Raw genomic sequence first — 17,508 nt, 5'->3', positions numbered from 1 at the left:
TTTTCAGTGGGTATATCTATTGAAATCTACTTAATTCTTATCTTATCCACCAACCCATTTAAATTATAAAAATAATTATTGAAAATAATATATTTATGATGGTGTGAGGAAAGAAGTCAAAATCAAAGTAAAAACAACTTCAATGACCTAACAATAATATTTTTTTAATAAATGTTTTTCTATGATACCATATAAATATTATGAAATATTTTACCTTATTTTATTTTTTAATTTATCTTCTTATGTTTTGTCTCTGTTTTTTTTCTCTTCAAGTTAAGGTATTATAAAGTTTAGGAATTTGTTTCCTGCAGTATATTGTCACAATTTTGATCAAGTTTAAGATTTCATGTAATGGCTTAATTGAAAATAAAAACATCCATAGACCAAATTGCATTTATTGTAAGAGATAGAGGCAGAATAAGACTTTAAATAAGGACTTATTTGCAAGGAAAAGAAATTACAGGGGCCAAAATAAAAATTACTAAAACAATTTAAGAACCAAAATGTACATTAGTGAAATATTAACCCGCCTCTTTTCTACTAGCTTTTCATGATTTGGTCATCAGCACGGCAAAGTTAATGCTGGTATTTTTGATAGAGTAAGTTCAGTGTCCATTCAGGAGCACCCTTCACTAAAAAGCATCGCTCCATGCCGTCTCCTTGCATGGACAATGACAGCCTTGCCAATGCCGATGTTGCAGCGGCGTCTTGGTCACGGAAGGAAACGAGAAGATGATATTTTTCTTGCACTACCGATTTGTATGATAGTCATCAAAACCACCGCGCGCAACCGTTCACCACAACAATCACATCCACCTTGCATCAACACTCTTTAGCACCACCGCCATCTCACCGTCACCACTTTACTACAACAATTATCGTCTCATCTACTATACTGCTATCGCGACAATCATCATCACGTTCACCACCAATACAACCATATCCATCATCGTAAATGTTAGACGTTGCAAAAACCATGAATGAAAAATATATTTTTCAAGATATTTTCTTTGATAATTCAAATAATGACAATAACTCTTTTTTGAAGAAAATATTTTCCTCAAGCTTGTTCCTTCATTGTTCACAAGGTGATTTATTGAATTTTAGATATAGAAATCATAATTATTTTCTTACAATGATTTTCTCTTGTAGTAAATAAAAATTGCTCTCGAATTCATGGAACAGACAAGATTTTTCCCTGACCGTTAAATCTCACGTGTCCACTATTTATTTACTTTTATTATTTTATTTTGCATCAAATTGGACTGTTCGTGGTGGTGTGTGTTGTTGAATCTTAGGTCTCCAATTTCCCAACACTAAAGTAAGGTTAGATTTGATCAGAAAATTGACCTCATCTCTTCGCTATAAAAAAGCACAAAACCAACTGATCCATCCACAAACACAATGCACAACAAATATATTGCACGCACCATTTCTGCTTTGCTCGGGACAATATCAGACCATCAGTTCCTTTTCTTTTCCGATCTGGATACCCAAACGCAGAATCAAATGATGGCAAGGAGTAGGTTCAACTATCATCTTCATGAATGACAGACAATGAACCACAGCTTATATGGTAACCCTGGTTGATCCAAGGTCTATAAAAGTAATTGGCTTGCACAATTTCTCAGTTTCAGATCACACTCATCATTTTTGTCTATCGTATCGACCGACCTTTACATGGCATATCATAAATGCTACAGGCGTGGCAATACAAAGCATTAACCACTAGGGATGTCACTATAAACTTGGACAAAAAATACAACCCTCGATTCACTTTAGAGCAAAAAGATAAGATAAAAGATAGGGTTGTCTCACCACAAGCAACCTCCAAGAGCGCGCACAATGAAATTCTTACTTGGTCAACCAGTAAATAAAAATAAGAAAAGTGCATACGGATGCAACCAGGGAAAGTATGATGGCATCCATGGATTTTTTCCTCTTTATTGCTGATAGAATTTGATTTACCTGCATCATTACATCAAAGAAGTACGTCAATCATTACAAGTATATACATGGAAGAATACATGAAACCCGAAGCCATGGAAACAAAATCATTTCTTGGGGTTAAGCAATCGCCTAAAAGTGATGCCGTATAGTTTATTCCAGCATGCTCATGGAGATCCCTTTCCATTACCAAAGATTCCATCTAGACAATTTATAACTGCTGTTTGAAAGGCAGCTTTAACATTCAGCAACCAACTTATTATCAAGTGTCTCCACTTGTTTTACCCATTCATGTCATGTACTATAGAATGAAAAGAAAAAAATAATAATTCTGATTGAGGCTTCCTAAACAAGATTCAAGACATTGCTTCATTCAGCATTCCAGAAATATTTAAAACATAATTAACCACCCGAGCAAAGGTTTTCATACCGTTGGGAGGCGGCTGCTAACATTACTCAGCTTTGAATTGATTCCTCCAAAAGTTGAACGTTGAAGAACTAGTGCACCAAGAGTAGATTGAGCTTGTGAAATCACATTATCCATCTGAAGCACCAGAACACAATGAACAAGGAACTTTAATTAAAAGCATAAGTTGCACATTAGCAGTCATGCTTGAAAATTACTGTTTCAGATTTTTTTCTTTTTTTCTGCATAAATTACAGTGCAGATTGCATATGCATGATGACATGAAGCATGCAAATCAGAGACACAGTATAACCAACGAGGGTAACCACACAACATTTCCCAACATATCTTGAGTGTTTCACAGTTTATATGATTTCAGATATATTAAGTCAATGTTCCATTACAAAAGAAAAGGATAAATCTAATAGATTGAGGATGTGGAAGTCCACACACTCATATAAATTATACTAAAACACACCTATACCGCAAAAAGAAGAGCCCTTTGGCGTGTACCTGCCCGGTATTTCGGCTAATAGATGCGTGTTCTCTAAGAAGGGCTTGGTCTGCAGAACCAACCCCATCTTCCAAATCTAATCTTGTTCGATCAAACTCCCTAAAGTCTTCCAGAAGAAGAGCATGTTCTTGCTTAGCTCTCATGCCAGAACGGAGACGATGAAACTCCTGCACTTAATCATGTGTAATTCCAAGTTAATTAGACTGAATATAATCCACTGCACTGCAAGAGATTACACAATTCCCTATTGTCTTTTTTTTTTCGAGGAAAGAGAAGGGGGGTGTTTAGTTTAATGAGATGGGGCCTAGAAAGGAAGATTGTCATCATCATATACATTTTTCAACAATTTCAACTCCAACAAAATTTGTAAACCAAATTATGTATCAGTGTGAATTTTAAATGTACTTCTCTAAACAGGTTTTGTGAATGCAAGCGTAAGGGCGACAACAGAGACAACAAATCCATCACAAGAGCCCAGATGCAAAACCCCTTTGTCAAACATATCAGCTTATTAACATTGTCATGTGAAACAGAAAACTGAAGCAATCTCCAATAGTAACCAACCAGTATACACCTCCTTTTGTGAGTGTTCTTGGTTTTCAAAGGAGAATGAGCTTCATTTGTAGTGAAATTAAACAATAACAAGAAAACCGATCATAAAGGAAATAGAAAAGGTATAATTATACAGCTTCAAGAGATGTTTGCCTCATACATGGTCAACTTCAATGAAGCAACTCAAAGATCTTTGAGGAGCATAAGCAAAAGCTCACAGATTGAATGGAAGACCTACCTGAGTAAGATCTTGAAGAATTTCCTGATGCCGAGTCAAGGTGTGAGAAACCATTTCTGATCCTCCAGATGATACCCAAGCTTGCATCTGTGAATTTACTTGTTGGAGCTGTTTTAATAGCCTGTCTATCCCAGATTCAAGATCATTCTCTGGAAAATCAACTTTTGTAGAACCCTTCGAGGATGCTAGTTTACGAAATGTGCTCATCTGCTCATCCAACTGAGCTTCAAGTTTCCTTGCCTGCAGAAAATCATTTACAAAGATATCTAAAACTCAAGCTAGCAGGAGTTAATATCAAGCAGAAAGTATAAGAAAAGAACACGGATTAATAACATAAGAACTCGTAAACCAATTATCATAACTCCATATATGAAGACATAAAAGGACATTATGAAATATAACAAACAAACTATTTTCATTCCTAACTGAACAAACAAATCATTTGAATAAAAAACCATCGAATCGATAGATACTTTCACAGATCTCTTGATGATTTTCTCAACCATCCAGCCCAAGCAAAAAGAAACTCAATTCTCCAAGAGCCATGGCATAATCAGAGCATCACAGGTTCAAGCTATCCATGGAGCAGGCCTCAAGGTGAAGTAGTTACGCTACAAGTATTTCCCTCCGTTTAAAAGAGAAGATGCATTTTCGCTACTACATTAATCCTATAAGATATAATTCGAAACCAAGGAAGCCTCGCGGAAATAAATCAATGTCAAGTTTTCCATAACTATTCACACAAATCATCCAGAAATTAACGAAATTCGGAAATTTTTTAATCAAATCCCTCAAATAAAAAATCGAGAATTTTGAAAGAGAAAGAAATGATGAAGGAACCTGTTTGCGTAAAGCGTCCCATGAAGAAGAAGAAGAAGTAGTCACTTCCATTGCAGATCTCTCTCTCAAAATTCGTTTCAATTCTCTTCTCTGTTAATTAATGATGATCACAAAATTGAATTTTGAGAAAGAAATTTGTTGAATTAGAGATTGATCGACTAGAAAAATGAAACTGGGGTGGGTTTGTTTGGAGATGGAGACGGAGGCAGAGACAGGCCGTCCACCGCTCGCTCCTTCGCTCTCGACGGCAAATTATGAGGGGGGAGACGGTGCTGCTATTTGCTTTATGCATTTTGGTGTCCATGTTACTCTGCGTGTGTTCTCATTTTAGCACTTTTTTATTTATTTGTTTTGACCAGTGTTTTTTACCCATTTAGTTTTTCTATTAAAAAAAAAAAGGATGAATTCTTTCTTTGTGTTTTTTTCTTTCAAAACTCTTAATTTTTTTCCTAATGGCTAGATAATGTTCATAGATAATCGAAAAGATTTAATCTTAATTAATTTCTAAACTAATTTATAATACTCCATAAATTAATTGAAATTTTTTTTAATTTTGTATTTATATAGATAGAGATGGAGATAGATAAAAATATTAGACTTGTTAAAATATGAAAATGAATATAATATATTTTTATTTAACTGATCTCCATGTCCAAATAAATTATTTTATATATTATAATTTTTATTACATATCTAGGATAATTTGGTGAGTTTTTTTTCTCTAGAATTACCTTGATGAACTCTTTTTTATAAATATAAAATATTTATTTAATTAAAATGTGTTATTTAATCACGTAAATCTCGAATGAGATTTATCCCATGATAAAGATTTGTATAGAGCATAGTTTTAAAATTATTTAAGGTGTTTTGAGAACATTTGTGGGGTAACTTTTCTTCATTCAAACTAATAGTTCTTTTTTATTTCAAAAACTTGAGTTAATCAAAATGAATTTGTTCAACAAGCAATTTAAATAAGAAATGAAAGATAAATCGTTTAATAGAAAAGAATAAAATTTTATTAATTTCTTATCATGTGTTTTTTCCAAAACACAAAGCTAATATTATTTCAAGGAAAATAGCAAAGGTTATATTTATTTTGTAGTATTTTCCTTTTCTTTTTTTTTTCTATTTCTACTTCCAATGTTTCTAGCTTATTAACTTTTTTTATTTATTAGTGTGGGTGTCCGAGTTAACTTGTGCGCACCTCGACTAATTCCACAAGTTCTGAAGTTAACGACCATGTAAGCCTCTAATAATCCTGAGATTTATAAAATTCAAACCAGTAATTTCTAGAAAGTAAATCTAAAACTTAACTAGTAATTCAGGAAGCATTTGAGAATCACTTGAATGCCTAGCATCTTATGTGACATTCTTTTAACCTGATTGAAACTCAAGATTTGTTTGGTATTACAACATAAAAAAAAAATACAACAATTAATTAGTAAAAAAAGAATTGGAAAATAGACACCTCTTACATAATTCCTTCTATCTTCTCTCAAAAATAAAAAAAATATTATATATATATATATATATATTTAAATATTTACTTTAAAAAAAACTAAGCTGAAAACCACTCCAATTCTAGAGTACAACATGAGTCAATACACTCTCAAGAGTCTCAACTGAAACCTTCAAGAAACTATTAGGACTTAATTGTAAATTAATCTTCCTTAACAACACAATCACTACCACCGCTTAAATAAAAGGACTAATCTGAATTTGTTTTAAAATGAAACCGAAAGAGATAGAAAAGAGAATTTTTTGAATATGGTCATGCTTTGCTTTTAAAAATATTTTTATTTAAAAATAAATTAAAATAATATTTTTAATTTTTTTTAAAATATTTTTAAAATCAATATATTAAAATGATTTAAAAATATTTAAAATCAATATATTAAAATGATTTAAAAATATTTAAAAATATTAATTTAAAATAAAAACAATAAAAAATTTTTAAAAACCGCAAAAAAAAAACATGGCGTTACTTGTCTACATTGTCGCGAGGGGTTTTCTGCTGTGAAGCCAACATCCTAATAAGCCCTAAAAGTCAGCCGTCTCAATTCAGTTTCTTCCCCAACTCACCTCTCTTTCAGTTCTCAGGTAATAATCCAGCAGTCTCTACAAATCCCTTTTCATCTTTAGTTTACCCGTTTGTTTCTTTGCCTCTACACCGTTACATATCTCCGGCTTTTCTTTTTCTTTTCCTTACTCTTTCTTCTCCCTCTGGAACCAAAGAGAGGCTAGGTAACGGTGATAGTTAAGATTGGTGTATTTTTTCTTTGTGAAACATTAAAGTATTGATTTTCTATCTGGGTTTCTGTTTGTTCGCTAAGAAATACAGTTATCTGCATATGTATTAGTAGTCGGAGTTGCAGTTTCTGTTGTTTGGAATTCAGTGTCGTGCTTACTTCACCTCAGAAAGGGAGGAGATGCTAACTTTATTGTTTCATGTGATTTTAGGTGGATCGGAGGTTTCATTTTCTTTCTTTTTTCTATTGGACAAGGAGGGTAGAGGATAAAAATATTAGTAATGGCAGAAGCGGAACCACTGGAGATGGCATATATATCAGAGGTGATATTGAAGAAAAGGAAGCACAAGGAAGAATCGATTGCACTTACGAGGAAAACCCAGTTGGAGTTGGGGCAACATGGTGGGAGGAAGAGGAAAGTGGAGGATATTAAAAGGCCTGAACAGCTTGTCAGGGAGTTTAGGGACAGGGTAAAATATTCTACTTGCTGTGAATTGGTGCTCTTTCAAAATTTACTTTTTCTTTAATGTTTGTTGTTGCATTTTTCTGTACCTTTCTGTGTAATGCATGGTAATATAAGTGAAATTTGAAACATTTTGATGAATTTGATTCTATTATTTTATCCCAGCATGAAATGGTTTAACTTTAGGTCAATTGTTTTATGCTCTAGTTATTTTCATACGAACTTTTGCTTTCTGCTGGTTTCCATTTACTTACTGTACGTGCAAATATGCCTGTTGATTCCATTTTTTTTTAATTTCTTATATTCAAGCATTTCCATCTTGAAATTAGTAAGATTGCTAGGGAAACTATCAGATGACAAAAGTTCATTCTCATGCTCTGGATGATGATTTTCTTGTTTTGCACTAGAGACTGAAATCTGATGCCAGTAATTCTTGGATTATCATAAGCAAATGTGTTTTGACAGCTTGTTAAGTGCCGTCTTGTCTAGATCTTTTATCGTGTATGCGCAATTTTCTGGTAACTCAGAAGTTAGGACCAAGACTTGTTGCAACTACCTTACCCTTAACCATTTGACCAGAGGACTGAGTGGCATGCTTATTGTGGTATGTGTATGTTTTGTGAAATTACTATCCTGTGTGTTGGCAGAACTATTTTATGTTTTGGGGCATACATATAACTGTATATCATAGTTTGCCATCTAAAGATTTCATGTAAAGTCTTCGAAAACTAGCATGTGAATTCAGTGAGTTTTCTGGCTTGTCAATCTTGTAAGAATCCTTGATTGTTAAATTGTAAATCTTCTTAAGCTAATGGTGCTGAAAATACTATAAGGTGACCCTTCTCTTCTGTGCATTTCACAGAATATACACTAGTTTACACGAAACCTGATTGTATGATTCTGTAATAATTATAAACCTGATGCTTTCCATCTAGGAATTGGACCTCATCCGAATGAAACAGAGAACTAAGAGGGCAAAATCAGCATTGTCCACACCAAATTCAAAGCTTCTATTTGTCATTCGTCTACATGGGTAGGTTACTAGTGCTTTGCAATGGTTCCATTCAATATCTCTGCAATCTATTCTTCCAGTTCTGACACGTTGATTTGTTTTCAGCAAAAATGACATGCATCCAAAAACCAGGAAGATCTTATACAACCTGAGATTGACAAGAATCTTTCATGGTGTCTTCTTGAAGGCCAGCCCAGGGGTATTAGAATTGCTACAAAAGGTGGAGCCATATGTTACATATGGGTAGGATTCTGAAACCCACATTAATTTATTTTGGAAGAGTATAATCTTAAATATAGGCAGAGGAATGGTTTAATGTTAATTAATTATAGCTCTGTTGAGTGATTTATTGTGAGACCCAGTAAAGTTACTGTGAGTATGCCAAATGGATTAGTCCAGTATGTTAGATCTAATGCCAAGTAAGTTCTAGCTTGGCTTCCCCTAGCTTTCAAACCAACCTGTGTTTCTCTGAATTCCTAGCTTTCAAACCAACCTGCTCTCTGTTTCTCTGAATTCTTAGCTTTCAAACCAACCTGCTCTCTGTTTCTCTGAATTATCTGCTATGTGAACCAGTGACCAGATAAGATTTTAGATATCTGTATAATAGATATCTAGCAGCATTCTTTTTTAGTTTCAATAGACATTATGAATTCTACCTGATCTTTATTTTGAGTATGTCTGCTGGATATAGAGCTAAGCTCTTTAAGACATCGTCTCTATATTGTGCTTGGAGCCTAAATTACAATATTGACAGATGTCAGGTCAAGTTGAAGATTGTCCATGAACACATATGGGCTTTGATTTCTGCCTTAAATGAACACCTGAATGCCCACATGGCTCTCTCAAGCAATTTCTTAATAAATTTTTAGAGAACAGTTGAACTCTAATAGCATGAATTCTTTTTGTAAGAAGGAATTGTCTGCCTGGCTGTTTCACACGCCACAAACTTGTACCTTGTTTTTAACTGGATCCTCAGTTGTGTGTTTTCTAGTCCTTAGGCAGACATGGTTTTAGGAATAGGGTTCAACCGATTGAAATGCTAGTTTAGAGATGATTATCCTAATGATGTTGGGACAGTTGGTTGCTGTATGATTCTAACTATTTCATATCAATTTATCCTAACAAGCTCTTTTTTTTTTTGAAGATATCCAAATGTTAAGAATGTGAGTGATCTGATTTACAAGAAGGGTTATGGAAAGATTGACAACAAAAGAGTTCCACTAATTGATAATAACATTATCGAACAGGTATTGGATAAATCTTTCACGGTTGTGTCAAGTTTTGTAGTGCCCTCTGGGATTTCCTCACATTTCTTCATTTTGGCAGGCATTAGGGAAGTATGGCATTCTATGTCTAGAAGACATTGTACATGAAGTTGCCAATGCTGGTCCACACTTCAGGGAGATCCTTAATTTTTTGGGGTCATTTTCACTTAACAAGCCAAAAGAAGGATTGCAAGGGAAAAGGGCATTATTCAAAGATGGGGGAGACACTGGGAATCGTGAGAACCAGATTAATGATTTAATTGATAAGATGAATTAACATATAAAACGGGTCCCATGATGAAGTGTAATTCACCTAACGTTTGCCCTTCTGAGGCGTGTATCACAGTTCTTATGGATTTTGAAACCTTCAAAAATCATTTCAGCTCTTCTGATTTTTCTGTTTTCTTTTATCTTTTTGTAAGCAATATCTCTTCTTGCAACATTAAAGTCTGTTAACGAGGGATGAATGGACAGGTGGAGGGGTGGAATATGTGTTTGTATCCTTTTCTGTTCTGTACTCGTGGTATTGACAAGGGCATCTGCAGGAAAGACGTGAATTAAAGGACATGAAAAATATTTTTCTTTTAGTGTATAAAATATTTTATACAAAAAAACTAGCAAAATACTTTATGTAAAGCAAATGCCTCCCAAATTATAGTCAATGGTAGACTTGCTGTAAAAAAAGCTAGAAAAATACTTTAAAGGTAGTGATTAGTATTAAATTTCGAGGAGTTTCACTATCAAAGGAATCTTTTTTTATTTTTTATAATTCGGGGTGTTTGGGTCAGTTTATGCATACTATGATTAATTTTTGGGTTTATTAAATACCCTACAAGTCCAGTGAATAAGTAAATTACCACAAGTATAAGAGGCATGCAAAAAAAAAAAAAAGAAATATGATTCCAGATACAGAGGAAAAGAACAAGGCTCTTTTGCCGTTAGATCGCAACCTCAAGTGCCTGAGCAGAGGAATCTTAATTGGATTTGATGTTTGCCAAATTATATAGATAAAGCCACGAGGAGACCGATTCTATTTTGTTTGTTTTTTTCCTCTCGAGTTATAATTCGACTTGTGGAGAAAGAGAGAGATGAGATGGAATGAAGTATGGCTTTTTGAAGTGGAGAGGTCATCTTCAAGCAGGAAATTCATATCCTTTGATATGTATTTCTAATGGGATGGCTATATGCCCCATAACTTTCTCTTCAAACTACTTACAAAACACTAACTTAATAAAAAAGATAGACAGAAAAATCTACAAGAAGATTTGGGGTCCCAATTTTGATTAGACCAAGCAAGCGAAACCCAACACAAGAATCATAATTGCTTTCCCATTTGCCATAGACAAGCAAGTGAATTCAAAAGCTAATTGCACTCATAACAAAGTCCATCCTTTTCTTCTCCATCCATCAAATGCCTTGTTATCTTTCTTTCTCTCCCTCCTCTCTCCCTCTGTTTCGTTAACTCATGTCACATTTGAAACTTATCTGAAGGGGCTTCCTTTAGAGATGTGACATGGCATACCTGATAATAATTCATAAAGTTATTTAGCATAGGAAACCACACTAGGGGCTCTCCACATCAACTTCTCAATCTAATTGTCGGCCACTTGTCGTTTTCACCGCCCATTTCGCCACCAGATGACGACAAACTGCATCTTCTGTTGACATGCGGGGCTGTCCCATTGGGTTTCATGTTGAGTCCGATTGCGCAAATGGGACTTCTTATTTGGACTCGCCTCCATTTCTAGTGTCCCACAGCATGAACAAAGGTCTTTTTGAGTGATAGATAACGTACTTCAGGTCTCCCCCTTCACTTCCCTAGCTACAAGGAAGAAATATGGGTTTTTATCCACAATCAAGAGCTAGTTTGTGGGGTCAAATCCAGACAAGGTTGTTGAGCTTGCAAGACTCTTTTTTATTAGGTTTTAACAAGTGAATAGTAGTAATCGAAACATTGCTCGAAAAGATGTTTTAGCTGGCTTCTATTATATTTACAGTGATGCTTTAACATGCCATGAAAATGAAAAAAGAAGAAGATAATTAAGTGGAAGGAATATATGAAGATACATCCATGGCATGCATAATATTTCACCGCATCCTGTGTGATCAAGCCTCGTCAAACTCGACCAGCTCGTTATCCAAAATGACTTTAGCTGAAGACTTGTAATAAAGTAGAACAAGACAAGGAAATGTACTTTTGATGGATACTCCTCTTTCAACCAATATCTACCCAAGCCCGAGTGGTCTCAATAATGCCATAAGGAAGATAACAGAGCGCAGTACTGCAACTTGTTCATGGCTGGCATGTGAGACAACCAGACATTGTAGCGTAATTCTCACATCAAATATCTAACCATGAGTGCCATTATTATGTTATCTCCTAGTCTCTTGATTAGTCATCATCATCATCAATTCGGTGGTATATGAGTATATATAATATATATAATGTTTAAATATGAAGCATCAATACAGCAAAATAAAGCAACACATGAGGTTAACGAGTCATTTTCGTCCTCCTTTCCTTGCTTTCTTTTTTTCTTTTTTTGAGCAAAACCCTTTTGCATGCTAATAAGGATCACCCCTCGAAGTTAGCTAGGTTGGCTTCCTAGCTTTGGCTTGTTTATATAAGAATACAGAAATCCTAACCTGAATCTGTTTAAAGAGTCAAATACCTGGAAATTGATTGATTGATGAGGTTCGTTAATCAGCTATTGCATCTCGTTTTGACCGATTCCACTGGACCAATTTGAAAAAAAAAAAAAAAGAATTATGAAACAGTGTATGATTGTTTTCGAACAAAAAAGCTTCTGTGCAGTCTACAGTTCTTTCCATCTCACCCAACATAGCATGAAGCTAGCTGCCTCAAGATAAAACCCTACTTTGTTGATCGATCCTAAGATAAAACCCTACTTTGATTTAATTTCACATTTGAGAGATATCGCCTCTTTAACCCATAGTCAAACATTGATCTAAATAGAACCATGAAACAAACTCATAGAAAATATCATCGTCGACGACCATCCCTCATGAATTTTTATTTAATCATATTGTATATATGCATGCAATACAAGCAAGAGGTGCACATGATAGAAACACATATATAACTTTATATTCTCATGAGAATATTTGGTAAAAATATTATAAATAACAAAGCACATGAAAATGACAAAAACAAATATGTGAAGAAAAATGCAAGCAAAATATGACTAGCAGATAGAAAGTTTGAAAATTAAAAAATTAAAACAATCAAATAGAAAGTTTGAAAATGATGCATGTTTTCAGTAAAATAATATTTTACTTATTCAAATATGAAAACAGAAATCGAAACCTTGTATGAACCCTAGTTTTTATGTTTCAAATCAAAGCTGTGACGTTAGAAAATTTAGGATTGACTAATTTTTACATAAAGAAAAATAACTCACTCATATAATTAATCTATTTTTCAAGAATTTTGGAAATAAAGTTAGCTCGACATGAAAACTAAGATTCAGCATAGATTAAAGACAAAGAAATAAACAAAAGCACCATGAACACAATTGAAAACAAAAGGCATTATATAATTTTAAGCCAATAAGAAAATTAGCTTAGGAATCAAACATACACACAATTTTGAATTAAAATAGCTGGCCGTAAAAGCATAGTTTTGAAACAAATTCAACACAAAAAACTAACCAAAGGCAAACCAAAAACACAGGAAAACAATAATTAAATATATATGAAAACACACAGAAAATTTTAAAAACCAGATTTCAAAGTTGAAAAACATGATTTATATGTAAACATAAATTAAGAACACGGTAACAAAAGCATTTATGGTTTCAAATTCAACAACAACGTAGTATATCACAAAAATTCAAACATGGCATGTTTTTAAAATATACGACAATCAAACACGAAAACAACAAGCAAACAAACAAATTAAAATTTCATATAGAGACTAAATTGTTACATCTGATATAATGCAAAAATCAACACATCCCGTCTTCCTAGTTTCATTGCGAGACATTGAACACCATCATCGTAATTCAAGTAGGACGAAACATACTTCAATAAATTTTATATATAAGCCCTATAATAACAACAATAAATGATTGTAAACGAAAGAATGAGAAAATATACCTACTAGGGTTTTTAGGAGGAGGCATGTGGGACACATACAATGGTGCGTGAACGTGTTTGGTGGTGTCTGGGCCAACGAGTTGAGGCACATTCTTGGATTGATTGGGTGTTGGCTACCACCTTTTCTCTTTTTCGGTGACAGTGGATGTCATAACTTATGTTTAGGTTATTTCTCAAAATTTAACCATTTTTATTTTTAAAATAAAAAAAATAATAGCAAGAAGAATGATGATTTGACAAAAACAGGATGAGGAAGATTTCAAATATACAGAAAAAAAAAAGTTGCAATGTTGGATGGAATTAAAAGCTTAATTATACTCTATTGTACCCAAAACTAGAGAGACAATACGGATTCAATGTCAAATGAAATAATTATTAGACAAATCTGCATAAAAATTAAGTATAGGGACATAATTAGATTTTAATATAACAATTTCATTTAATCATGGATCAAATTAAAGTTTAATTATGTTTAAGAGTTAATTTGGGTCAAATCAAAGGATTTAATTAAGTGCAATGACTTAATTATACTTTAAATGGATCAAATTAATTTTATTAGAGATTTAATTGGTGAAATATTAAGTTTGGAAGTCCAATTTGGGCTAAATTGAGAATATTAAAATTTAAAAGATCAAACTTAACTTTTACAAAGTTAATTGGTTCAAATCAGGGGTAAACTCTCAAGAAAATTAAAATCTTAGGGTTAATGAAGGGTTAAATTGAAAAAATTCACAGCTAAAGACCTTTTTCACAAAGGCGTTAAACTCTAGGGACTTAATTGATTGAAACCAAGGATGAAATTAAAGAGAATTGAAAGTTTAATGGTCAATTTGTATAAATCTAAGACCAAAAACTACAATAAAAAAGGCGTTGAAATTCAGAGCTAATGTTGAATTTTGTTAGGGGCAGAATTTGCATAAAATCAGAAGTTTAAGGCTAATTAGGGATATAATTGAAAGCAATTGAAAGTCAGAGGACCAAATTAAATTTTGGTCAAATACCTAAATTAAAACCCTTAAGCCAAAACGACGTTATTTTGATAAAAAAACCAGACGATATGTCAGTTTAAAAAGAAAAAAATTGGATTAATTTCAGTTTGAACCTGTTTGGAAGGAAAAAAATCAACCAAACCAAACTGAAACTGGTCGGTTTAAACCAGTTTTTAGTTCGGTTCGATTTAAAAACTTGAAAAAGTATAATTTTGGTTAGGTTGTTTATTTTTATTCAAAACCGGGCTAAATCGAAAATGCTTAGCCCTAAAATTAAGGGCAATCATATTTGGGTATGTTTAATTGGATTTTAGAAAAAAATTATAATATAGAATTAAGATAAAACATGCATAATGATGTTTATAAATGGGATGACAATATTCTAGCTCTCATATTTTATTTTATTATTATTTTTTGTCCACTCCTCATTTTCACCTCTTCATTTTCCCTCCAATTTTTTTTTGTCTTCGTTCTCTTTCTTTATTTTTTATTTTCTTTAACACACACTCAATTATCTTTTTTTTTTGTCTGCTCAAAATCAGAATAAAATATAAAAAAACACTAAAAGTATAAAAAAAGTTTAGGAAATAGCTAAATTTTAAAAAATTGAAGAAATTTTATAGGAAATGTATTTTTTTTGTATTTTTTGAGAAATGTTTGAAAAATTACATGTAAAAATTGAATTATAACAATTGTTGTGCTTACATTCAAAATCTTTTTTTTTATATACACTTATTTTTGCTATATATCTAAAAGATTCAGATTAATTAAAATATATTTTCACAGATTATGATATGAAAGAGATCATATACTTTTCTATAATTAGCTTTTCATGATAACATGTCCCTTCTTTTTATAGTAAAAGTGGGCTCGTTAATTACCAAACATTTATACTTTAAAAATTGACTCGTGCTTGAGCCTAGGTTTAAGTTTGAGTTTATTGTAAAATAATATTTTAGATTATAAATTTTTTTTTTTGCCAACTGAAATTTGGATTTAGACCTGGTTCATGAAGAATATTTCTTCCAGCATAATGTTTATCCAGCCTAGCCCGTGAATTTTAATAGTCTCTTCAAGAAGCATTTCTAATAAATCTAAACAGTTTTTCAACTAAAAGAATTCTTTAACCTTTTAGATTTCAAAATTCATTATAAAAATAGAGGTGAAGAAAGAGTTGAGTATAATATTTTTTCAGAATTTTACACACTTAATCTTTCTCATTTTATTTTTATTTTTTTCTTCTCCTTTCTATATTTTGATTTTCATCCCAAAATCTAAAGCTTAGATTCACTTTATTGAGATATAATATAGCCCTTTTACTTTGGTTCAAAGACTTTAGTTTGGAAGTGCATCTAAACCAATGTAGTGTTGTTGTAATTTTGAGGGACATATAATAAAATAATTGAGAAGTAATAAAGTTTTAAGGACATATAATTTAATTTTTACAACAATAAAAGTCTGATTACTTTAAAGTGCTTCAACAAGTAGATATCCTTATTTGTTTTATTTGAGCATAGTTATTTTTATTATTATTAGTATGCATGCTTGAATATGATTTTATATGAATTGCAAGCTTGGACATATATTTAGTATGCATGTTAGTATTATTTTATTATATTTATGTTAAAACCATGCTTGACTTGAGTTTTATTTTTGCATGTTTATAGATTTAGACATGAATGTATTCTAATTTTCTTGAATAATTATTTTATAGTGAATATTATTATGATAAACTAAATATCTTTACTCATTATTCTAATATATTTATAAACTTTGAATTACATTGATCACTTCTATTCATTTCAAGAGTACATTGCAATTGTTTGTTTTTCAATTTTCATTGTTGCACATATCAAGACTTTGCCTGGGTTATAATTACCCTGTGAAGGGGAATTTTCCGAGGGATTCAACACAATTTAAACACCATGGGAAAATAAATATAGGATCATTAATTCATGAAATATACATATATTTAATTTCCAAACCCTACAGTACTGCCGACACAGGTTAGGGTTTAATTACTCGTCCCTCTCCAATCCCATGACGCCAGGGAAAAGAAGCCGGCCAGAAGAAACAAGCGAAAGGGATTGGTAGAATCTTTAAGAGATAGGACTCTCTTGTCCATCAAATGTCAAAGAATTATTTCCTAAGGAAATGTGAGATGAAAAGGGGATCATGGGATTAATTATAATCCCTAATTAAAAAGAACAATGATTTGTGCTAATTAATATTATATTGATGATTGGAGATTAGACTATATATATATATATATATATATATATATATAGTCTAATATAGGATTAGATTCCGAGGCGTATAAATTAGATTTGATTGCATGATCAGAGGCTTCATTGGCTATTTATTTTAAAGGTGGAAGCTTACCTAACATCTACAAAGACTTCAATTATGCGTGAACTAAGCCTATATATCCATCCCCGTTGGCAATCTAGGGAGCTACCTAGCTAGTGATCCATCGATCTTCCATGGTAATTGTATTCTTAAATTAACAAAATAATCAAATGTTTTAGTAAAATTCTTTCTTTTCTTGATAGATTTTTATTTTTTCTAAGCAAATTAATGTGTTATTTTCTAAAATAGTTTCATTGATTCATATTGTCAAATAATTGTTTTCTAAATCTAAGTTATTAATTAGCTGAATCCTAATAAATGATTATATATTACTTTTTAATTAATACCTATTCTCAAGTAAAAGAATTTCAAACTTAAAACTTATAAGGATTCATGGTAAATTTAATTGAAAAAAAATTAGAGTAGTGGAACTCAAATTTTTGATTGTTTGGTTACAATATTATTTTATAAAAAATAATTTTAATTCAAAATTTAAATTATTAAATAAAGCTTAATTAATGAACAATATTTGTATATTACTCTTAATTACCAATCTACAACATAT

General features: G+C 32.1%; 2 protein-coding genes across 3 annotated transcripts; one reads left to right on the top strand and one right to left on the bottom strand.

The window, feature by feature from the left end:
- Positions 1–1,569: 1,569 nt before the first annotated feature.
- On the bottom strand, positions 1,570–4,768 carry LOC7478298 (Golgi SNAP receptor complex member 1-1). Its single transcript, XM_002303804.4, has 5 exons — positions 4,498–4,768; positions 3,658–3,897; positions 2,867–3,034; positions 2,378–2,491; positions 1,570–1,968 (listed from the first exon to the last, which is right to left on the bottom strand). The coding sequence occupies exons 1-5, from the start codon at positions 4,546–4,548 to the stop codon at positions 1,855–1,857; spliced, it is 687 nt and encodes a 228-aa protein (XP_002303840.1). The 5' UTR covers positions 4,549–4,768; the 3' UTR covers positions 1,570–1,854.
- Positions 4,769–6,452: 1,684 nt separating this feature from the next.
- LOC7478297 (60S ribosomal protein L7-1) lies at positions 6,453–9,889 on the top strand. 2 transcript variants are annotated; one of them, XM_024596673.2, is made up of 6 exons: positions 6,453–6,597; positions 6,958–7,216; positions 8,145–8,242; positions 8,327–8,464; positions 9,366–9,468; positions 9,548–9,889. In XM_024596673.2, the coding sequence occupies exons 2-6, from the start codon at positions 7,028–7,030 to the stop codon at positions 9,761–9,763; spliced, it is 744 nt and encodes a 247-aa protein (XP_024452441.1). In that variant the 5' UTR covers positions 6,453–6,597; positions 6,958–7,027; the 3' UTR covers positions 9,764–9,889. The 2 variants fall into 2 exon arrangements, with proteins under 2 accessions (XP_024452441.1, XP_024452442.1); XM_024596674.2 differs by having other exon boundaries at positions 6,524–6,741.
- The last annotated feature ends 7,619 nt before the right edge of the window (positions 9,890–17,508 follow it).

The sequence above is a fragment of the Populus trichocarpa genome, chromosome 3, assembly GCF_000002775.5.
Source record: "Populus trichocarpa isolate Nisqually-1 chromosome 3, P.trichocarpa_v4.1, whole genome shotgun sequence".
Classification (NCBI taxonomy): Eukaryota; Viridiplantae; Streptophyta; class Magnoliopsida; order Malpighiales; family Salicaceae; genus Populus; species Populus trichocarpa.
The sequence above is the reverse complement of the archived record's forward strand: the minus strand, read 5'-3'. Positions and strand labels throughout refer to the sequence as shown.

Excerpts from the sequence above, each read along its gene's own strand:
- LOC7478298 (XM_002303804.4), bottom strand. The coding sequence starts at position 4,548 with ATGGAAGTGACTACTTCTTCTTCTTCTTCATGGGACGCTTTACGCAAA. Across the intron at positions 2,492-2,866 it reads TTAGCCGAAATACCGGGCAG|ATGGATAATGTGATTTCACA; the intron begins GTACACGCCAAA and ends CTGGTGCTTCAG. Across the intron at positions 1,969-2,377 it reads TTAGCAGCCGCCTCCCAACG|GTAAATCAAATTCTATCAGC; the intron begins GTATGAAAACCT and ends GTAATGATGCAG.
- LOC7478297 (XM_024596673.2), top strand. The coding sequence starts at position 7,028 with ATGGCAGAAGCGGAACCACTGGAGATGGCATATATATCAGAGGTGATA. Across the intron at positions 8,465-9,365 it reads GAGCCATATGTTACATATGG|ATATCCAAATGTTAAGAATG; the intron begins GTAGGATTCTGA and ends TTTTTTTTGAAG. Across the intron at positions 9,469-9,547 it reads ATAATAACATTATCGAACAG|GCATTAGGGAAGTATGGCAT; the intron begins GTATTGGATAAA and ends TCATTTTGGCAG.